This window comes from Desmodus rotundus, chromosome 9, assembly GCF_022682495.2.
Source record: "Desmodus rotundus isolate HL8 chromosome 9, HLdesRot8A.1, whole genome shotgun sequence".
NCBI classification, from domain to species: domain Eukaryota; kingdom Metazoa; phylum Chordata; class Mammalia; order Chiroptera; family Phyllostomidae; genus Desmodus; species Desmodus rotundus.
In genome coordinates, this window is record NC_071395.1 from 52,315,186 (window position 1) to 52,337,980 (window position 22,795).

The 22,795-nt window shown below is 54.5% G+C and overlaps 2 protein-coding genes across 2 annotated transcripts in view; one reads left to right on the forward strand and one right to left on the reverse strand.

Annotated features, from left to right (window-relative positions):
* PEBP4 (phosphatidylethanolamine binding protein 4) overlaps positions 1-4,501 on the reverse strand; it is a 242,414-nt gene extending 237,913 nt beyond the window's left edge. The window contains exon 1 of the mRNA XM_045195738.3: positions 4,370-4,501. The gene's annotated coding sequence lies outside the window, so the exon portion shown is untranslated. The remainder of the gene's footprint in view (positions 1-4,369) is intronic.
* Positions 4,012-21,077, forward strand: RHOBTB2 (Rho related BTB domain containing 2). Its single transcript, XM_024560900.4, has 10 exons — positions 4,012-4,582; positions 8,676-8,877; positions 9,516-9,619; positions 10,130-10,315; positions 10,971-11,989; positions 12,267-12,385; positions 14,464-14,614; positions 17,742-17,830; positions 18,574-18,679; positions 20,073-21,077. The coding sequence occupies exons 2-10, from the start codon at positions 8,686-8,688 to the stop codon at positions 20,288-20,290; spliced, it is 2,184 nt and encodes a 727-aa protein (XP_024416668.2). The 5' UTR covers positions 4,012-4,582; positions 8,676-8,685; the 3' UTR covers positions 20,291-21,077.
* The last annotated feature ends 1,718 nt before the right edge of the window (positions 21,078-22,795 follow it).

The following is a 22,795-nucleotide window of genomic DNA, read 5'->3' on the forward strand; positions in this document are numbered from 1 at the left end:
TTCAGTCCAGCCCAACCTCAAGCCTATGGGGAGCAAGGGGCGATGGCCACCCGAAGAAAAGGCTGGTATAAGCTGGGGAGGGCATCTCTGGACAACATGAGAGGAGCCCCTGGGTGGTGTCAACTCCCTCCCCATCAAGTCTCCCACCTCAAACTTTCATTCATCCCTCAAGCACTTGTTGAGCACCTATTGAGTGCTTGTTGCCAAATCAGCATGAAGGGTACTCTTTTGAATAAGCATAGTCCCTTCCTCTAAAGAGTTCTCAGTACTGAGAGAGAGAGAGAGAGAGAGAGAGAGAGAGAGAGAGAGAGAGAGAGAGAAGGAGACCCAGTGATAGAGTATTGTGCCTGGTATTATTTGGGGAGTACAGAGGAAGGGCAGGGTTTGAGACTTTGTAGGGGGTATTCATGGGAGGTGTCCTGGAAAAAGTGACATCTAGGCTGACTTGAAGGATGAGTAAGCATTATGCAGGTGCATGAGGTGGGAAGAAGAGTGTTCAGTCTGAGAGAATTGTTTGAGCAAAGGCCCAGGAGGGTCCCATCCCCTTGTGGAGACCAGGCAATGCCCCTGAGTGCTGGGCATGGAGGCTGAGAGACTCCCAGCTTTCCAGATTCTACTTCTTCTTCCTGCTGGGTCTCAGAATGTTGAGTTGCCTCTGCTTTTCCTCTCTGCTGGTTCTGAAGTTTGCCCCAAATACAGGGTGGCAATGCCACGTGTCCCAGACTCTGCACACTGGGGGAGGAGGTGGAGCTCACATCACAAGGCCTGTGGGGCAGACTTTGCAGAGGCTCAGTGTTCTGAGAGGGGTGGAAAGAAAAGAGGTTGGCCTGCAGACAGTTGAAGGGCTGGAGCTGCCTGTGAAGCAAATGGAGCAGGCAGGTTGGAGGAGGGCACAGGGATCTTGGCCTGGCACTGGGGAAGGACCTGCACAGCCACAGGGACAGGAGGGCTTGGTGGCACTGGCTGACAGCCTGCGGCACGGGTGCTTTCCTGAGAGCCAGGATGGACAGTTCTTTCCCCAGACTAGGTCTCTGGGTTACAGGCTTCAGGAAAATGGCAGCTACATGATGTCCTTGAGGAGGGTGGTTATGGAGATAGATGGAAGGGGTACATTTTGGGGACAGGTTCAAGGGGTGTACGTTACTGGAAAGGAGGAGTTACAAGAGGGCTTTGGTGAGGAAAGATATTAGGGGAGATGGGAGACTGGAATCCTGCCTTCAAGGAGCTAGTAGCCTCTCAAGGTTGCAGCCACACATTGGCCTCCCTCCTTCCCTGACCCCTGAGGTGAGTGAGCCAGGCCACAGCAGAACATTGCCCAGGCCTACCAGTGGAAGGACAGTGCAGAAGCCCAGCTAGCTAGCTACTGGGAGAACCAGTTGCTGATTCTGAAGCGCTCCAAAGAAACGGGCAATGGGGCTGGTGCCTGTGTGTGCACGCATGCGTAGCAGAAGAAAAGAGGAGGCAGAGAGAGAAAGAGGCCAGGAGCCTTTCTGGAAAAGCCTCCCACCAGGTCTGACTTGGGGATAACCTGAAGCAAAGGAAATGGACTCCTCATCCAGGGGAAGGGACATGAGGGTGCAAGGTGAGGGAGAGTGAGGGAGCTGTCTACGCTATGAGACACGGCTGAAGGCTGGGAGCTGGGGACTAGGACAGGGCTGAGTGGGCACTGACAACTTCTTGGTTGCTGGAGAGGAACTCAGCCTTGGGGAATGTCCCTGTTTTCCAGGATTCTGGCATTGGAGGGCTAGACAAAGATGCAGCAAATGTGGTAGGCAGATCCTTGGCCCAGCAGTCAAGATTCTGAGTCTGTCTTGAGTAGCTGGGAGGGGTGATATAGCTGAAGGACAGGGCTAGGTTGTGAGAAGGCTGGCATCAGCCACAACTGAGCCAGAGGCTGAGGGCTGGAGCTCGCTGGCGATATGCCTCTCACACCAAGAATCTTCAGTTGCCCTGCTGTGGGGGAAAGCTGGGAGCTGGGGCCTAGAGATCCCAGTCACTCCTGAGGGAGAGGTGTGCAGAGGGCCCCAGGCCACGCAGGCTGGATGTGGATATGATGATCCAACCGTGAAAAAGACTTGAGGATCGTGGGCTGGGAGGGGAGAATTGGATGTAGAGGAGGAGGGGACTTTGAAGGACCATCACAATGGGAGAGGGTTGAGTGAGTATGCCAGAGAGGTGATGTAGTCTGGAAGGGCTTTGGTTTGAGAAAAAGCTGAAAGGGGACTGTGGGCAGAAAGCTGGGCTGGGAATCCAGGTGACCCCCCGCAGCAGAGCACCTGGCTGCCCCTGAGACAGTTTACAGAACGTGAGTGTGGGTGTAACTTTATTTGGCTAGGCTTATACCTTTGCCCACAGTCGAGGCTGGTTGGGCAGTATGGTTCCCAGGCTGAGCTGGCTTTTTCTATGGAGGCCTTGGCTCCGTAGATGCAGGCCTGGTAGCCCCATGACTTTGGGGAGAGGGAGTTCTGTTTTCCTGTCTGTGCTGTACTGGGGATGTGCCCACTGCCTGGATGTGTGAAGGGTGAGGACAATAGGCCAGCATTCTGGAGCTGGCTGAGGGGAACAGGGTGTTGGAGGAAGAGTCTCTGTCTACCCTTCCCTCCACGCCGTAACATGAAGAAGTGACTTCTGGCACACAGAGGGTAGGTTGAAGTTCTTCAACACCAAATATGTGGCAAGAACTTGTGCATGGTTTAACTTGTCTCCTAAGAATGTATTCAAGACAATATTTTATGTTTTTATGGAGAGTCAGTCCTAGCTATAGGTGTGAAGTAGCACACCCTCACTCATCCTCCACCTCTTCTTCAGCTCTAGGTAGGTTCAAAAGGAGGTGGGGGAAGCATCCGTCACCATTACAACACTTAGAAAATGTGGACCAGGCTGGAAAGCAGGTTCATCACCCACACCTGGATGGGCAGCTTCCATTTACATGCATTCATAGATGGGGAGCATGCTTCAGACAGTGCGACATTTATTTTTTATTTGGCTTTTGGGGGGGAGGAGTGGCAATGGATTTCTCTTCCCAATCATTTTTTGCATAAACTAGTATTAGAAACCATTTGCATTCTTGGGGCACAAGTTGTAGGTGTGATGGATGGGGTTAAGTGAAAGGCATGTCACTCTGGGCTTTAAAAATTGCCCAGAGGTAATCGACAAGATGGATAAAACCAGACTGAGCTGACTACTGTAATCACTAGCCTTGCACATGGAAGCTTCGAGGACCGCTCATGTTACAGATGTCATCTCTTATAACCACACTGTTTTACAGAGCAGTACATGAGACAGAGAGCCTACTGCTGAACTCCAGGTGGCAATGGGATGGGGGTGGGATGGAAGTGGAAACTGCTGGAGGGAGGGAGAGACGGCTTAGATGGGAAACAGGTGCAGGTGACACTGTGACCCACCCTGCAACTCACTAAGGGCCACGGCAGTGTAAGGCACAGGCTGCTGCCGCAGGATGGTGTTGGAGAGAGGCAGACCCTCGGCGCCGGGAAACTCCCACGTGTTGTGGTTAGAAACGCAGAGGGCTTATATGGAAACGCTGTCTCCCTCTCCCCGTGGGCAAGTAGTGGAGGCCTGGGTTTAAGGAACAACGTAAAAATGGCGAGTTCCCCTCTCCTAACCTGCATTCTTTCCAGGGCTGACTAGGGTACCTCTCGGAGTTCTTTGTTAGCTTCCCGGAGGAAAGGGGCAAACCCTGTGGGAGTCCAGCGAGATTTTGCGCCTCGCCAGGTAAAGGGACGCAACCCCGCACAGGTGGCAGCCGAAAGCGCACCCCCCTACCCCCTCCCCGCCCTGCCCTGCCCTGCCGCGTGCCTCTGGGAGGGGAAAGAAGGGTGTGAGAGACGCCAAGGGGCGGGGCTGGAGGCGGGACCGCCGGGGCTCCCAATCCCTTTCTTTCCCCGCCCCCGACCCCTTCCCACCAACGGCGCGCCGCGGGGGGCGGTGCCTGTTACGCAGCAGTCTGGTGCGATTCACCAACCCCCTTTTTTTTCTTTTCCTCTCTCTCTCTGTCTCTCTCTCTCTCTCCCTTTTTTTTTTTCCTCTTTCCTTTTTTTGTGAATGAAAGAAGGAGGTCGCGAGCGGTGTTGGGGACTGCAGCTCTAGGCGTCTAGGCTGCAGAGCTTTCGGAGCGGGCCGGGCACAGCAGTGGCGGCCTCGCCCCCATCTTCGCTGCTGCGCGCCGCCTCCAGCCTGCGCAGCCCAGGACCCGCGGCGACCCAGCAGCCGGAGGTCGGAGCGGCCGCGCGCAGCCCGGCTCCGGCGCGCCTCCATGACTTTGGGCGCCCGGGGCGCGGGGAGATGCTGATCCGGAAGAGGCGATGGCTGCAGTGGCGCGCGCGCGGCCGCTCCTGGCCCGCTGTCCTACCTGGGCTGCTCTGTCGGAGTTTCTGATCTAACGCGCCCCGGCCCGGAGCCTGTAGCAGCAGGAGCAGCAGCAGCAGCAGCAGCAGCTCGGCGGCGCCGGCATCGTCCTAACTTGCAGGCGCGGAGTGACCCCAGACATTTCACTAAAATGAGCGTGCTTAGCAGGAAGAGATGTGTTCCTTACACTAGAAATCACCCCGTCACATGTAGTGGTGTAAGTAAATGATTAATTTCTATTATGGCTGGGTTGCAGGCAGCCTCTGGGAACGCACCGCTTCGCCCTCCTGCGCCCTCCCGGCCCTGTCTGTTCCTCTTCTGACTTCCCCCTGCTCCGACTCTTCCCCCGGCTATAGTTTCGGCTGCTCAGGTGGCGGGGGACTAATCTCTGGGTTTTTCTAGGGAAAGGACGATGACTTGATTGCCTTTGCGTGTCGAGGCCTTCCCCTTCCCTCTTTAAAATTACATTTTATTTTTATTTTGTGTGTGCGTGCAGAGCAATGTATCAGGAACAAAGGTCCAGAGTAGTTGAAATGTTTCCGTTAAAAATCAACGGGTTTTGGCTGTTTTGCTCGACATTGCAGAGGTGTTTCTTTCAACCCAACTCAACTGCAGTCTGTGCATCTGAGTTCTGGCAAACTACTGGGAGAAAGCTTAGCGTTGGTTGTTAGTGTCTGAGAAAGCTTAGTCCGTGTTAGGCTTGCGTTTTTGTTAATATGATCATTCAAGATCCCTTTGGGCCTTGCTGCCCACTGTATCTTCCTGCGAATTCATCTCTCCATCCTCTTCCATGTTATACTGTCAGCGACACTTCGTGAGAGCCTCCTTTAACTCCAAGGCCACCCTCTCTGCTCATCCTGATCTATCCTTCCTTCTCTTTTGCCTTCATTTTTAGGATATTCCTCCCTTTTGCATTTTGTAAGATGTGGGGTGTGGGATATTGGTTGCTAGGAGACAAGCCAGGCTCCCAGGGAGATTCTGTTGCCTTGACAACTATACTGGGGCAGCCACAGATGAACAAGCCTCCTATCAGCTGTGGGAGGGAAAGGGGGGCTTTTCTGGGCTCTGCTAAAGAGTGTGTGTAGGGGTATGGGGGTGGGACTGGGAGCTGGTGAGGGTTGTAGCTAATCTGAGCACACCTTGCCTTTTGGTCTGTCCTGAGTACAAAGAGCTAGGAGAGCAGTGAGGGAACAGGGATCATGGGACAGGGTGGGGAGGGAACACCTAGTGACTCTGGGATCACTGAAGGAGAGGAGTGAATTGTGGGTTGTGATGCCCCGGGCAGGGTGGCAGGGAAGCCATAGTTTATGGAGGTTACTCAGGAGCCTCAGAAGGCATGGGGATGAGGCAATTGTACAGAAAAGTCTAGTCATTGGAGGAGAGAGTGCCAGAAGGAAAGGGGAAGTTGAGAAGCCATTGAGTGGATTATATTATCATATATCATTAATGATACAGTAAAGTAGCAATATTTTAGAGCAAAAATTACATTATTGTTGGGTTGGCATGCCATCTCCAGTACAGGATCTTTGTTTGAGACAGAGCTGGTGAGACTGAGGGTTCTTCTGGCTTAATTGGGCCAGGCTGTATCTTAAAGAGTGGTATAATTACACATATAGATATGTAATCTAGCATTATATAATCCCACATTACATAAGAAGGCAAGGACCTCCTTTCAGCCCAGCCTGTCTTGGCTCAAATTCACCAAAATTCAAGAGACTTACTTTCAAAGCCCTCATACCCATTTTCCAGAGGGCCAGACTGACACCCAGAGGAATGAAGTGATTTGCCCTTTCCTAGATGTGACAATGAAGCTTACCGCTCAGGCAGTTGGGACAGGGGTGGAGAGGGAGAGAATGATGAAAACGGGGAGGAGGGGGAAGGATGGGGAGGGGCTGCCCAGTCTGAGCGGCACCCAGCATGTCTGGTGTCTAAACTTACACAGTGTGTCGCTCTCCTAAGGATGCATAAGGCAGTTTATTTATTTACTTATTTAAAATTTTATTTATTTATTTTTAGAGAGGGGGAGGGAGGGAGATAGAGAAACATTGTTGTGTGAGAGAAACATCAATTGGTTGCCAATTGCCTCTTGCACGCCCCCAGCTGGGGACCTGGCCCGAAGCCCAGGCATGTGGCCTGACTGGGAATCGAACCCGTGACCTTTTGGATCGTAGGCTAGCACTCAATCCACTGAGCCACACCAGCCGCGGCCCATAATGCAATTTAAACTCAAGTGCTTCTGACTCTCAATTCCATATTCTGTGAAGAGTATACTACCTTTGCACTGCAAATGGTGAGGATCTTTATGGTCATGGTGGTTTGAAAGGGGAAATTGAGTCTCAAGGGGATTGATATCAATGAGCAGGAACAATACCTGCCGGGAGGCCTGCTGGTAGCCACGGCATCAGTGCCACCTTAGAGAACCACATCACCTTGCTTATGCACTTGTGTGTGAGCATTTTAATCATAAACTTGCTGATCTTGGACCAGCACTGCTCTGCCGTTGTGGCACTGTCCGTGCCGTCAAGATGCCTCTGGACCTAAGAACTGACGCCCCTTCTCTGTGCCTCCCCATCACCCCCCTTCTGCCTGCCACTAGAATCTAAATTTGAGAAAGAAGTTTTCTTGGTCAGTGGGTTTTAAAATAAAGGTTGCTGGCTGGGGAAAGTGAGGAGGGGTAGAGGAAGGAGAGGAATGATGCAGACAGTTACCCTGGAAACTGGGGAGACCCATGTTGTTCGAGGTCCAGATCCTGTAAAATTCCAAGGAGGAGGAGGCACTTGTCTCATTGAGAAGTCCTTGCTGCACTTTTTGCTTAGGTTGCTGAGATACATCCACTTGCGCAAATCCCAGTTGCCATCGTTACTTGGATATTTCAGCTCTGCGTTCCTGCATGCTGGCATCCAGTTACAGCCCGGCAGGAATCGAGCTGCTGTTGCTGCTGGTGGGCTGGCTCGGCCTGGCTCAAAGGCTGGATGGTTCAGCAGTGAGGGCACCTGGGCAACCTCCAGGACGTCTCCTTCCTTGGCCTAGGAAGGATTTCTCCAGGTTGCTGCAGCCCCCAGCGGACTTCATGCACACAGCACATGTGAGCGGGGGCAGGCCAATGACCCTGATGAGCAGAGGTCTGATAATAATGCCTCCTAATAACACCTGCCTTGCCCCAGTTTCTGAGAGGGTGGGTGCCAGCAGGGGGGCTGCCAGCAAAAGCCCCCTCAAGTCAAGGGCCCTCCCTGTGACAGCTTTTTAAACACTGACATGACATTTGATTTCACAGAAGTTCCTTCTCTTTGTTCATTTGAGCTGTCCCTTGGGGAGTGGACACACCACTTCCTCTCTGCCCAACACAGAAAGAAACCGAGGCAAGCATTTGCCCAGAAACACAGGCCTGCTTCTAGCCCTGTGCTCCCTCCCCCCAGGAGCCCCCGTTCTCCTCCCAGCCGTTTTGGGGAGTGTCCTTCTAGGAGTGTCAGGTGTCTGGGGGCTGCCAGCCTGATAGTCCTCCTCCCTAGGAATGGCAGGTGCAGACAGGGGGTGTGGCTCACTGTCCCCAAGGCTGGCCACAGGATGCTGGGAGGGCAAGCCTGGGTAGGGGGTGGCAAGGCCCACGGTTACCCCCACCTCCATCTCCAACCTGGGCCTGCAGCTGAGTGAGCCTGCCACATAGGCCACGTGACAGACCCAGAGGAGGGAGGGGAGGCTGGTGGGCTGCTCAGGTGCATCTAGAAGCCTCTCTACCCAGAGAGTTTGGAAGGAAAACTCTGGCATCTCTATAAAGGGGGCTGAAGGCTTGGAAATTCTCCCCTGGAGATGGACAGAGGTGCAGGTGGAGGCCAGGAGAGCTGCCTCCCAGCTCTGACAGGTCCATTAAATTTTAAAGTGGCGCTGCCCTCAGGCATGCTGGGAAGGGGTGGGGACCTGGCCCTGACTCTGCTTCTCTCAGCTGTTTGTTCTGCTGCCACAGCCCTGCTGGCGGGAGGAGAGCGGATGATGAGTGAGCTTCCCGGGCAGACGGTCCTCTTCCTGGGGGAGAGGGGACAGGCCCGGGCCGCAGGCTCCACCTGTGGTTCTGTCACAGGCCTCTGCCCCCTCCGCCCAGAAGCCCAGTTGGAGGATGGTGGCAACCATAGGAAGACAAGTGGTTCATCCGGTGCGAAGGCTCCTCGGGCCCCTGCAGAGCCACTACTCTCCAGAAAGCTGCCCACTCCTTTCTCTTCCCCTCTGCTCAAATGCTTGAAGCAGAAAGCCGCTGGCCCCGGCCCTCTGGGAGCTGGTGTGCTGGCTGTCTTGACTGTTTCTCTCCTCTCCCTCAGGTCCCAATTAATGGATTCTGACATGGATTATGAAAGGCCAAACGTAGAGACCATCAAGTGTGTTGTGGTGGGGGACAACGCTGTGGGCAAGACCAGGCTCATCTGTGCGCGGGCCTGCAATGCCACCCTCACCCAGTACCAGCTGCTTGCCACCCATGTGCCCACGGTTTGGGCCATCGACCAGTATCGGGTGTGCCAGGAGGTAAGGTGGCAAGGCAACTGGGCTGGGGCCCACACAATGCCTCTGGGCTTCTTCCCAACCCTTTGCTTGGTGTTTCCAACCCTGGCCTGTGCTGAGCTCAGGGAAGCCCCCTGGAGGTAGGGTGGGGCAGCTGAAGAGGAAGGAGCCCCTGGAGAGAGGGCTGAGGGGAGCCTGCCCCAGTGGGTTGGGGGTTTTGCACAGCTAACCTGATGCCTGGGGAACAGTGTCTTGTGCAGTCCCTTGTAATGGGGAGCACTAGCCGGTGGGGCTGGGGATTTGGAGAGATGAGAGCTAAGAGAAGGAAAGGATCTGCTGGCTGATTCCAGAAGGTCAGAGGCCGATAAATAGGTGATTTGCAGGTAAAGCTGGAAACGAGGGCAGGCTCCATGAGGGATCCCTTCCACACCCATGCCCCACCGCCCTCTTAGAGTCTCCTTCCTCCTGGCCAGCTTGGAAGATGCCCTTATTGCTGAGTCTATAGTGAAGGCACCTGGACAGAAGACTTGTGCTAACCTTGTCCCTCCACCCCCATGCTGCCTGGGACCCTTGGGCATGAGCTGGCACCACCCTGAGCTGACATGCAGGGGCCCCAAGGACGCCTGCTTTTGAGTTCTGACGCACTCTCCCTGCCCCTGAAGGTTCTGGAACGCTCCCGGGATGTGGTAGATGATGTCAGCGTCTCCCTGCGCCTCTGGGACACCTTTGGAGACCACCACAAAGACCGTCGCTTTGCTTATGGGAGGTAGGGAAGCCTCTGATGCCTGAAGCTCTGTTCTTTGCTTTCCCTGGGAACAGAGCACCTCTGAGACATTTAGATGGGCAGGAAGGAGTGGAGCGGACAGGATGGGCGGATCCTCCCGGGGCAGGCAGCGGGAGGTGAGAGGAGCAGGTTTGGAGTAGGGAGGCCTGGTTCAGTCCTAGCCCTGCAGCCTACTAGCTCTGTGACTTTGGGCAATTAGAAGAACTGTTCCAGGATGACTTTTCTCAGCTGCAGGATAGTAAAAATGGTAATTTGTAACAGAATAGCCATGAGGCCAAAGCGAGAGTCTTTGGAGGCTCCAAACTGCTAATTTAGAGGCACACAAGGTAGAGGTACTGTTGTTGTACAGTTTGGGTAACATCATGAAAGCAGATCGAATGGCAGATGTGGGACCATCGTGTAGGGGTGGGGGGCATGCCCGTTCTCCCTCGTTCCAGGCGCAGGTGAGCTACTGCTAGCTCTTTCTACCTGACGTCACTCTCCCACCCCCAGGTCCGACGTGGTGGTCCTGTGCTTCTCCATTGCCAACCCTAATTCGCTCCACCATGTCAAGACCATGTGGTACCCAGAGATCAAGCACTTCTGCCCCCGAGCACCTGTCATCCTGGTCGGCTGCCAGCTGGACCTGCGCTACGCCGACCTGGAGGCTGTCAATAGGGCCAGGCGACCCTTGGCTAGGTAGCGAAGCTGGTGCCTAGGGAGGGGGAAGGCAGAGGGAGGGGGCATGTGGCTCCCTGGCACCCTGTTCAGCCTGAGGGAATCCCCCTAGCCTTACACCTCTCCCTCCCTTTGAAGCAAGTCCACATAGAGAATCAACAAGAGTGTTCGGTCTTTTATTCCCTCCACCTGTCTTATCCATTTGTTTGTCTGTTTGTTCATGTTACACACTGTGTCGGCTTGGTGGACTAAGTGGCATGAGGAGAGGAGAGAGGCATTCTTTGCACGGAAGGGGTTTATAATCTTGCTGGGAGATAAACTTAATAGGAGAACATGTTAACAACCAATGTGGAAAGTTGCATGCTGACTACCAGAGACCTAGTTAATGCTAATGCTGCTTTGAGCTGGAGAAATCACCAGGGCCTGACAGATATGGAAAGCTTCCTAGAAGAAGAGGGGATTGGAGGTAGGCCTTGAAGGACTGGTAGGATTTGGTCAGACAAAGGAGAAAGGGCAGAGATTCATTGGAATTGAGCAGGGCAGGAGTGGGGCCTGGGACATAGACCTCCCCAACCCCCCAGCCTGGTGAAGAATGGCAGGCCCTAGGGAGTTGCCTCCCCCTGCCCCCTATTCTCCCTCAGCTATGTGACATTGCTTTGCCCCCTTGAATGTCCAGGCCCATCAAGCCCAATGAGATCCTTCCCCCGGAGAAGGGTCGGGAGGTGGCCAAGGAGCTGGGCATCCCCTACTATGAGACCAGCGTGGTGGCCCAGTTCGGCATCAAGGACGTCTTTGACAATGCCATCCGCGCAGCACTCATCTCCCGCCGCCACCTGCAATTCTGGAAGTCCCACCTCCGCAACGTGCAGCGGCCTCTGCTGCAGGCACCCTTCCTGCCCCCCAAGCCCCCTCCCCCCATCATCGTGGTGCCCGAGCCCCCCTCCAGCAGTGAGGAGTGCCCCGCCCACCTCCTGGAGGACCCGCTGTGTGCGGACGTCATCCTGGTGCTGCAGGAGCGGGTGCGCATCTTTGCCCACAAGATCTACCTCTCCACCTCCTCCTCCAAGTTCTACGACCTGTTCCTCATGGACCTGAGTGAGGGAGAGCTGGGGGGCCCCTCGGGGCCAGGGGGCCCCCGCCCAGAGGACCACCGTGCTCACCCTGATCAACACCACCACCACCACCACCACCACCATGGCCGGGACTTCCTGCTTCGTGCCGCCAGCTTTGACGTGTGCGAGAGCGTGGAGGACGGTGGGGGCACCGGCCCGGCTGGGCTCCGGGCCTCAACCAGCGATGGCATCTTACGGGGAAATGGCACCGGGTACCTGCCGGGGAGAGGCCGAGTGCTGTCTTCCTGGAGCCGAGCTTTCGTAAGCATCCAGGAGGAGATGGCAGAAGATCCACTGACCTACAAATCCAGACTGATGGTGGTGGTAAAAATGGACAGTTCCATCCAGCCGGGGCCCTTCCGAGCTGTTCTCAAGTACCTGTACACTGGGGAGCTGGATGAGAAGGAGCGGGACCTCATGCACATCGCCCACATCGCGGAGCTGCTCGAGGTCTTTGACCTCCGCATGATGGTGGCCAACATCCTCAACAACGAGGCCTTCATGAACCAGGAGATCACCAAGGCCTTCCACGTCCGCCGGACCAACCGGGTTAAGGAGTGCTTGGCTAAGGGCACCTTCTCAGGTAGGGAGTGTGCTTAGTTAGGGACTCAGCCAGAAGGCAGGGCCCTGCTCTCCCTGTAGCCTCGGGAGGAGCCCAGGTTGGTCCGATGAGCACATGGCTGCTGGGGTCCTGGAGGTGTGTTGGCTCTGCCTGGAGCCTGAGAGTGGTCACAGCGTGCTCCCCAGCTTGGGGCTTTGGAGTGCAGTGTGCTGTCTGGGCGCACTGTTGACCCTTGGGGTGGGCGGTCCCACCTCCTTTCACCACATCCTCACGTGATGCCTCCTCTCCTCCTGGACAGATGTGACCTTCATCCTGGATGACGGCACCATCAGCGCCCACAAGCCCCTGTTGATTTCTAGCTGCGACTGGATGGCTGCCATGTTTGGGGGTCCGTTTGTGGAGAGTTCCACCAGGGAGGTAAGGCCGGGTAGGGGGCAGGGAGAGAGACCTGCTCTCTTTGCATCTGAGGCATCATCTGTCATTTCATGGTGCTTTCTTCAGCACTCGCTGGGTGCTAACCACAGAGTGATGGGATGGGAAGTTTATGAGGCGGTTCTGGAGCCAAGGGTTGTACAGCACACCAGGACTGGGAATCAGAGTGACAGCTTAACCCTACAGTTGCGAAAGCACTTCCAGCACGTGTCATCTCACCCGTGAATCCTGTTCAGGGCTCAGCATTCCAACTTCATACAGGAGGGAGGTGAGGCCCTGAAAAGTTAGTGACTCATGCAGAGTTGTAGAAGTAGGAAGAAGAGGCTAGGGCTTGAACTTAGGACCTCTGATTCCTTGGCTCTCTACGTTGTACCTTGCTTTCTCCCTGTCACATGCGGAACAGCTAGAAAAAAGCTCAGTGTGTCCCATGCTGAACCTGTCACTGAGGCATGGTGGGCATGACAACTGATCGGGAGGAAATTGCCATTGAAAAGGTACCTGTTTATACCCTCAGATCTAATAAGCGAGGGCACCTACAGTGCAGGTGAGGGGAGCACAGGCAGAGGCACCAGGGTGGGGTGCATCAGGAGACAGGGTGCAGGGAGAGCTGTGGGCAACGGCCTTTAGTGTGGTTCCTTGAGAAGGAAGGGGAGGGCAAGGCAGAGTAAGGTTTCAGATTGGCTGGTTTGAATAAGTTCAGTGGGCTCTGGGGCATAGGCGCTGCCCTTAGTCACCTGGTCCCTGGGGTAATTGGGGCAGGGGGACAGTGGCTAGGAGTGAGAGCTGATGAAGGAAGTGGTGGTGGCGAGGATTCTGGATTGGCTGGTTTGCATACCAAAGGTGCTCTCTCTGTCAGGGGCTAGCAGTTGGCTAGCCCTGGAAGAGGAAGACCCTCCAGGGTCAGCAAGCCAACAGAGGTCAAAGCATCAAAATATAGAAAATAGAAAGAAATGCTTCATGTGGTCACCTTTCCCTTTCCTGACAGCCACTGAAACTCCCCTTAGGCACAGAGAATGGAGGCAGAGGGGCCACTCACTGTGTCCTTAGAAACACTCTCTGAAGTTTGTTCTCTCCCTTGCTTCCTGCCAGCTAAGCAGAGGGACCTAGGCTGGGCCCTTGGTGTGCTCCTTGTTCTCTGAACTTCTGTAGCATGAATTACCCATCACTCGGCCTTGCAGCTGACTGGGCACTACTTTGTGCAGCTGCTCGAAGTGCCGCGTGTCCACACGCGGTTCTCCCAGCTGACCTGTGGTGTCTTGAGCGCAGGGACTAGGTCTTTACTTTTGCCAAGTGCCCTCCGCCAGCGCCGGTCCCTCAGTGAGTGCTGAATGAAGGACTGGACTAGGAACAATGCAGCATAGTCCCTGTGTCACGGAACAGGGATGCCCTAGAATTTCTGGGAAGGAAGCCTTCCGGAAGAAAGGCTAAGTGAAGACTTGAGATTTGGGTCGGTCTCTGATCCTTGAAGTGGGAGTGGGACTGGGATATGCTAAGTGGGAGACTAGGGACTCTGCAAAGCCCCAGAGGTTCGCCAGCCCCATGCACTTCTCAGCACCATAGAAGCAGCTCAGAGCTCTACCTGACTCCCAGCACAGCCTGAGAGATTTGCGGCTAATGAGAAAGCATCTTTGTAGCAGCGCTGCTCAGAGGAGGTCCCGGGGGCCCCTAGTAGCAGCTTCCAGAAGCCGGCAATGTTGGCTTGCTTGTTCGATAGCCCATTTGTGCCACTCCCTGCAGGGCCCAGGGTGTAGGTCCCCGAGAGGAAGGACTCCTTCAAGCCCCCTCCCTACCAGAATGCCTTTGGAAGGATGCCAGTGAGAATCTAGGTCTTTTTAAAGGCTCTTAGAGCCCTGCTCACTGCTGCTGCCAACCGATGGGCTTAGCACAGGTTGTCGCTCTGGGAGACAGGCCTTTGGGGGACTTTTCCTCAGCAGGTACAGGGGCAGCACAGGGGTGGCTGCCTGATTGGGGAATGGGAACAGCTGTGCAGGCCTTCTGAGTTTCTCAGAGCTGAGTGGCCCTTCCCTAAGGCGGACTTCACTGCAGGCTGCTGTCCCCTGCAGGTGGTGTTCCCTCACACGAGCAAGAGCTGCATGCGGGCAGTGCTGGAGTACCTGTACACAGGCATGTTCACTTCCAGCCCCGACCTGGATGACATGAAGCTCATCATCCTGGCTAACCGCCTCTGCTTGCCACACCTGGTTGCCCTCACAGGTAACTAACCCGAGTGCTCAGACTTCCGCGGGGGGGGAGTCAGGGGAGCCCCCGGAGAGGTCATTCCTCTCACTGCTAGCACTGAGAGACCCGTCTGCGTGAGGACAGCGTGTGGATGTGTAGTGGGGGTTGGGCGAGGACACAGCGGTGAACAAGGGTATGTGGGAAGGATGCTCAGTGGAGTCGCCAGTAGGCCGTCCCCAAAGGCGATTACGGCCCGGCAGAGTGGTCTCCAGGCGCTCGTAGTGCCTGGTGTTCCTATGAGTGCGGCTCCTTCGCCCAGGCGAGCCTAAGAAGTTAGAGAGAACAGAACACAATTCATGTTTTACACTTGGTCCTCCTCTTCCTTCCTTCCTTTCCTTTTTGGTTTGGTTTGTCATGTAAATCTGCTTTATTCGTTGTTCTGTGTTGCTTTCCTTTTTCTTCTCCTTTTTCTCTTCCTCATCCTCTCCCACTTTCATTTTTTCTTTCTTCTTTCAGAAACAGACAATGAATGCTGACCTGCCATTCCTAATTCCTTGAACAGATTGTGAGAGCTGGAGTTCACTTCGAGAAGGGACCAGCCTTAGGGGCCCTTGGGTGCAGCAGGGATGGAGGCAGCAGGGAAGGCAGGCTGCTCGGGTCCCAGGGGCTGAGAGGGTCTGGAGCCAGTGATGCAGGCAGACAGACAGCTGCTGATGAATGTTGGAACTGGATTTGCGTGGTGTTGGCATTCGCGTTGGCACCTGTACTGGTGTTGGAATCAGGGTCGGGTTGGTGGTCAGGCACAGAGCAGGGCCTGTGATATTGGGCTGAGGCTCAGTGTTGGAGCTGCTGGGCCCTTGGGCAGATGATCAAGCTTGGGACTTAGCTATGAGGGAAACATCAGTGTTATGATGAGAAATGGTTGCAAGGTGGGGCTTGATCATAGGAAGAAGGCAGAAATCAGTGATCAGAACCAAATGTTAAGGGCTGAGCCTGCAGAGGGCATCCAGGGGCCACAGCTGGGGGCACAGTGGGCATCAGGGCAGGAGCAGGGGAGAGGCTTCTGAAGGTCACAGCCGTGGCAGTGTGGCACCCCTGCTGTCCGTGAGAAGTGCACGTCTTCCCTGAGCACACAAGTTTCCCCAAACTCTTAGACCAAGAGTCAAATTCAACTTTAGAAATGACCCAAAGGAAAAAAGTGTATGAAGATGCTTTATAAGTCTATTTCATCAGGCAGGCAATCAGGCAAGGCAAATAGGCACTATTGGTTAAGCACGCGTGGGTAATTTTCACGAGGTAGCCACTAAAAATGTCAAATGGCCCTGATGCATGAAAAGGCTCGTGGTCTCATGAAATGAGATGAAATGGTCTTTCCCATGAAATGGTCTGTGCATGCCAGAAAACACATGCAAAAACATGTTGTATGTACCTCGTCAAGGACCGGCAGAAAATGCTGGGTATGCTATAGTTGTGTGCTTCCTGTTCAGTGAGAAATACTTTCTTTGAAGTTATAAATTCAAGCTTAAAGCTTCCTTGTTAAATATAGCAAGTATACATATGTTCAGCTTAATGAATTATTATGAAGCAGAATGATCATATCAGGAGCTAGAACCTTCCGGCCACACCAGCAGCCGGAACTACTGCTTACCAGTTAAGGAGCAGTTACATGTGCACAGTCCTAAAATTGCATTCGGCCCTTTGAAGGCAACCGCAAGGCTGATGTGGCCCCTGGTGAAAATGAGTTTGACACCCCTAATCTAAGGGCACCTTGTTCGTTAAAACATTTTTTCCCCTTGCAGTTATTTGTTGGAAAAAACCCACCAATCTATTGTAGAAAATCTAGATTTTAGTGTATTGGATTCCTGTAGTGTACCATATTCCCTATAATCTGGTTGCTGGACATAGAGGCTAAATCACATTCCCAGTCAATTTTCTTTTGGTGAGACTACTCATAGGCTTTTGTTTTCATCAAGAAGCATAGGTTGCTGCTGTTCTCTCTTTCCGTGATGCTGTCGGCCATTGAGTATCATTGCCTGGATCCATTAATTTATTGGGTGTTATGAAATGGTAATAGTCCCATTTGATCGTTCCTTCTCTATCTGCTGGGGTACTTCTAAAAAGAGAAGAATCTCCCCTCACCTACTGTTTGGTCAACCAGCGGTGTGACTCATAGGAAAGGCAGGCGAACGCTTGAGTCTTTCCTTTACCAGATTTCAGGATAGGTCGGTTTCCTATCATCCGTAAAGGGCAAACAGTTAGGTGGGTTTTTTTTTTTTAATTTTTAAGTATTATTATGAACCCTTAGATTTGAAGTCTATCCGTTTCAGATATTTGTAATTATCCTTATTGAAGCTCAAATACTAAACCTTTAACCAGTAGAAGTCTCTTCAAGTTGGCTGCAGCATCTGTGCTTCTGGTCGTATGGAATGACAAGATGTCCCAGGTTCATCTTGTTCGTCCTCTGCCCCGACCTGCACTCGGCCATTTCTCTCCAAAGTCCTGGTCTCTGGCGGCTGGAGGTGGCGCCTCAAGGCTGCCTTCTGGGTGCCAGGAGTGTGCCGCGCACTGCGATGGCTGTTCTGTCGAGGCCTTTTCCATGGGCTGAGCTGGGAAATATATTTATATTTTTATAAAACACCGCAGGAGTTTATACTGATACTGTTAAAATTCAGGATGAAAAGTGTTCACTTCAGTATAAACACATTAACTTAAAATGCAACATTAGTACACAATTTGTTATAAGTGTGAATTAATACAAACGACCAGGTCTCATCCAGAGTCCCTAAGTCATAGTTCTCAGTACACCTAAGCTTCACACCCTCCCCTGGCAGCATCAGTGGCTCACCGCCCTGGCTGCTGTCGTCCTTTGTCTCAGGCTATTTGGTCCCCCGTGTGTAGCTTGAAAATGCTGTAAAATCCTCTTAGACGATACTAATGTTCTCCTTCACTTCCCACCCTACCTCACGGGCGAAGTCTTGCTCTCCTGCCAGTTTCCTCACTGGTGGGAGCAGACTTAAATCGCCTGTGGCCTTTTCTGGGCCTGTTGGGACTTGCCCTTGGCCTTGGCCTCTCTTTGCTCTGCAGTAGGTCCTTGCGGGGGGATAGGTGTGCACATGTCCACGCACGTGGTTCTTCCGCTGATTTCTGACTGTGTGTGTCACAGAGCAGTACACAGTGACCGGGCTGATGGAGGCAACTCAGATGATGGTGGACATCGATGGGGACGTCCTTGTGTTCCTGGAACTGGCTCAGGTAGGATGGCAAGGGAAAGAATCGCTCTATCAGTCTCAACTCTGGGCTCTGCCCACTGGCCACAAATTGGGAGGGGCAGTGAGGTGGTGGGTAGGAAGGAGACCCCATGTCAGACTAAGTTTCCTGATTGGGTAGAGTCCCTCTCAGCCTCCAGTCAGAGGATACACCCTACATGCCCACATGAGGGGCTGGCCTCGAGGAGAATGGGGGCAGAAGGACTGAGACTTCAGGCAACTCCAGGGCAGGAGGCGGGTAGGGGGCAGCTCCAGTCTTCTGTGTAAACAGGGTTGCTGCCTGCTTGAGGTCATTTAAGGAACACTGAGGACTCCCCAACCAAAATTAATTGGCTGCCTCCTAATTCCTGTACACACTAGCAAAATCTCCCACACCAGCCCTGAGGGTGTCAGAGATTCTACTGTTAAAGGATTAGCTTAGGGAGGTAAGTATGGCAGATGCGAGTTTTGCAGACACCCAGGGAAATCGGCTCTGAGCCTGGTTGTCAGCACCTGAGAGCAGACTGCTTTGGCCCCTCAGGGGAAAAGAACGCCCCCTGGGTTAAGATCTGAGGAGGGTGGGCACCAAAGGAGGCCACCACGGAGGCCTGGGGACTCCCTTAGATGCTAGCACAGGACAGAGGCTAAGGGTGGTGGCAGCAACAGTGCCGAGAGCCAGTCCCATGAAGCTTCGGCTGTGACAGCCACTGTAGCTGCCTGTGCTGACCCCGCCAGTCTGTGTCTCCCCAGTTCCACTGTGCGTACCAGTTGGCGGACTGGTGTCTCCACCACATCTGCACCAACTACAACAACGTGTGCCGCAAGTTCCCCCGAGACATGAAGGCCATGTCCCCAGGTGAGCATCCCCAGCAGGACCCGCTGATCCCCTTCCTCACAGTTAAGGGGCCTCTACTTGGGTCCAAATCTCCAGTCTGACCCCAGGGCAGCTGGAAGCTGCCTAAGATCTTTGGGCCCAGCTTGACCTTGCAGGTGGGAAGTGCCTGCAGAGGTGCATCCAGCCAAGCAAAGGGGCTCAAGCACCGTGCTGGCGTTGTGGGCAGAGTATCTGGGGAACTGTTGCAACTCCCTCCACCTCTCTGGGCTTCTGTGTCTCCCAGGTATAAAGAAGGTGTTGGACTACAGGTATTTTTTCAGACTTTTTGGACAGGACTCCACAGTAGGAACCGCAATTTTACTATTTTTATTATTTTAAAATGTTTTAGATTTTGTTCATTTATCTTTAGAGAGAGGAAAAGGGAAGGAGAAAAAGAAGGAGAGAAACATCAGGGTGTGGTTGCCTCTCACATGTCCCCCACCGGGAACCCAGCCCGCATCCCAGGCACGTGCCCTGACTGGGAATTGAACTGGCAACCCTTTGGTTTGCAGGCTGGCGCTCAATCCACTGAGCTACACCAGCCAGGACTAAAATTTTATATTGTGACAGAAAAATACATAAATTGTTTTGAATGCTGCTCATTACCTGCTGTACTGTTTCACAACCTTGGCCTGGGCATAAGTCACAGACTAGACTGTGCAGCACAGATCTGGGCAGCCTCTGAGGTCCTGGGGACTCTGCCTCTGCTTGAATGATGTGTCAGGTCCCGGGGCTCAGCAGAAGCTCAAGGGCACCAGGGAGAGTTGTCCCTGGCGTCCCAGAGTTCCTGCTACTCAGTGTCCTGTCCTTGAGGTCGTCACTAGGCACCCTCCACTCTGCTGGGACCCTCCTCCCTGCCACCCAGTTGTCAGCACGCCCGACCCATTCTCTCATCCCATTCCCTTCTTTCCACCCTTCTAGCGTTTTCTTTCTAAAGCACATCCCCAATCACTTCACTGCCCTGGTTCCAAACTTCCGCCTGTGGCCCCCCACGCTTTTCCCTATTTGTCCAGATCCCTCAGCCTAGTCCTCCTGGTCCGACCCTCCTGCTCTCCTGTAGCCCCTTGTCCCCTTCCACTCAGAACCTCAGCTCCAGCAGAGACCGCCTGCCCCAGCCTCATCCTTTTGTCTCCCACTGAGACCTTCCCAGGGGACTTTCTTTAGGGAGCTCTGCAGCCAGACTGGGGACTCTCTGAAGGCAGGAGCGTAGCCTTGGGGCCCCAGGGACTGGGGTGTGCTCCTTGCTGACAGAAGGCTGCAGGTCCCTGAGGTATCAGGGTGGGGGAGGGTGTCCCTGGGCACCTGCATATCCCAGTGCTCCTCTCACCCCTTCCCTGGCCTGCCTTCTCACCAAGCCCCGTGTGTTCTGCTCCAGAAAACCAAGAGTACTTTGAGAAGCACCGGTGGCCGCCCGTGTGGTACCTGAAGGAGGAAGATCACTATCAGCGGGCCCGGAAGGAGCGTGAGAAGGAGGACTATCTCCACCTGAAACGGCAGCCCAAGCGGCGGTGGCTGTTCTGGAACAGTCCCTCCTCACCGTCCTCTTCTGCGGCCTCCTCATCGTCCCCATCTTCCTCCTCGGCTGTAGTCTGAGATGCTGCCACCCTCTTCTGACCCTGCTGCTGTTGTGCCCACCTGCCCTCGCCCCTCTGCTCTCTGCGTCGCCCCCTCCACCTTCCAGGGACATGGGGACCCACTTAACCAGGACACTGAGGGCGGAGCTGTTCTCACCAGCCAACATAGCTCAGCAAGAGAGGGGTGGGGCCTTGTGGATCAGAGCAGGGTCTCCTGCAGAGGTGCCCAGTTCTGAAGCAGGGCAGGGGACAGTCCTGGGAGGTGGGAGCAGGGAAGAGCAGAGAACGCTGGCATCTCGTCTCTGGAGAGCCCTGGAGTCAGAGGGAAAACTTCCAGCCGTGAGGCAGTAGCAGTGGCAGTGGCAGGGCGGGTTCCGCCCCTAAAGGCCAGGATTTCTCACCAGTGGACTGGAGGGTTGCATTTGTTTTGTGGGCATTTCCACATGGAGCCTGCTCAGACCCCCACTGGAGCCGTCAGGGTAGACAGTAAGCCTTCAGAGCCTAGTGGAAAGCTTGCACTCTGCCTGTGGGGGCTGTCTGTGTGGGTCTGGCAGAGCCTGCTGGCGTTTGTTCAGAGCTCCAGGCCTGGGAGCAGGGCCTCCTGGTGCAGTGAGAAACTCCTCCCTCCCCTCTCCTTCCCTACTCCGAAGTGGGGCCCAGAGGAAACAGCTGGGGCAGGGGGCGAGAAGATAGGGGTGGTGGTGGGATGCAGCGATCCTGTGCTCCTCTGGGCTCAGCTCCCTGCCTCTAGTTAGCACGGCTTATGGGGTGGAACAAAATTAGAAAAAAAAAAAAAAAGCAACAAACAAAATCACCAACAGAAACACTAGTCTCTAACCCCTCAAAGAAGGAAGAACAGAGAAAGACCCCGTTCCCTGTATGGCTTACATTTGTATCAAACCCAACAGGGGCCCCAATGTTGATAAGACAAAAGGTTTAGATTATAGAATTGATTCCAGTGCCTTTCAGGAAGGGACTTGGTCACCAGTGGTGATTGGGAACTCCCTGGCCTGCTGGCATCCTCTGGGGGGGCAGCACAAGTCCCCTGCCTTCAGCCTGCTGGGATCGGGGCTGGGGGATGGCAGGGAAGGGGTGGCCTTAGGGTTCGGACATGGCATTAGGTGGCTCCTGTTGCCCATGTGAGAACCTGGTTACCCTGCTCCCTTCAGAGGTGACCCCGCAGGGTGGGGATGTTGTGGAGGGAGGTTTGGGGCAGGGGTCAAAGGTCTGGAAGGTCACTGACGGGAATAGGAATCTCAGTGATGAAGGATCACAGGACAGGACCTTACTTGGTGCCAGTTTGGGATAAAAGGGGAGGAGAAAAGGGAGACCTGAGCAGGAGTAGCTCCATAGTCCCTCAGGAGGAGAGGGGATGAGACCAGAGATGGGGACAGCAGCCTGCAGCCCCGAGGGAAAGCTGGGACGCAATGGACCCTCTCCGTTTCTACTCCTGATCCTATTTCACTCCCACGGGCTTTTGCACTCAAAAGACAGAGTCCCTCTGATGAGGGTGGAGCTGCAGACACAGCTCCTGGGCTCAGAGCTGGGGAGTCGCCTGGCCTAAGCAGGAGGGTACTGGCTGTGGTCTCAAGGCCCTGGCATGGGTTCCACCACTGAGTGGGGCCTCAAGTCTGGGAGAGAGCAAACCCAGAAATGAAGAACACCCCTGTAATGAGTTAGTGGTGCCAAGCCCTAGAGATATGAGGGTAAGCCATTGTGGAAATTAGAAGCAGGAGGTGGCAGGGCAAGCAGGCCCAGAGCAACTGGGGCCCCTGCTGTCTGAGCCCCAGACTTCTGGGCCACGCTGTATTCCTTCCAGGTCCCCCAGGGTGGCTGGTGGGTATGCCTGGCCTGTGCTGCCCTCTACTGGCTCCCAGCCTCCCTTGGCAGAGCTTGCAGTCTGCGGCCTCAAGGAAGGCTGGAGGGGGGGTGGTGGAGGAGGGGTTTTGCCTTGTAGGGTGGGAATGACTGCACCCAGCACTTTTGCTCTGGGGAAGGAAACAGAGGAGGAGCCACAGGGTCTTCCAGGAACACTAGGTGAGAGGGAGAGCCCAGACTGGGGAATGGGTGTCCATGAACTTGCAAGGCTGAACCATCTGGCCCACTGATAAGGATGCAGAAAGGCCAGTGGGGAGAGAAAGTGTAGGGGCCCAGGAGGTGCAGGAAGCCCATAGGAGAGGGGCTGCAGATCCACTCCAGCAACCAGAACCAGCTCATGGTCTGGGACCCACTACTCTGTCAGAGCTGGGCTGCCCCCTACAGGAGCCCAGTAGGCCCAGGTGTAGCCGAGAGAGACCACCTGGGGAGGCTGTGGAGAGCCAGGCTGGGCCTGGGTCCCTCTCCTGGGTGGGAGGGCCCTAATTCCAGTCCCCCATGAACCTGACTCTTGGAAATCCAGAGTCAGATCAGGAAGGCATCACAGGGGAGGAAGGGGTGTGTCCCCAGCCAGAACACACATCCCTGCAGTCCTGCACTCAGCTGTTCATGAAGGGAGTGCGAGGTTGGGGGGACAATACACACACAC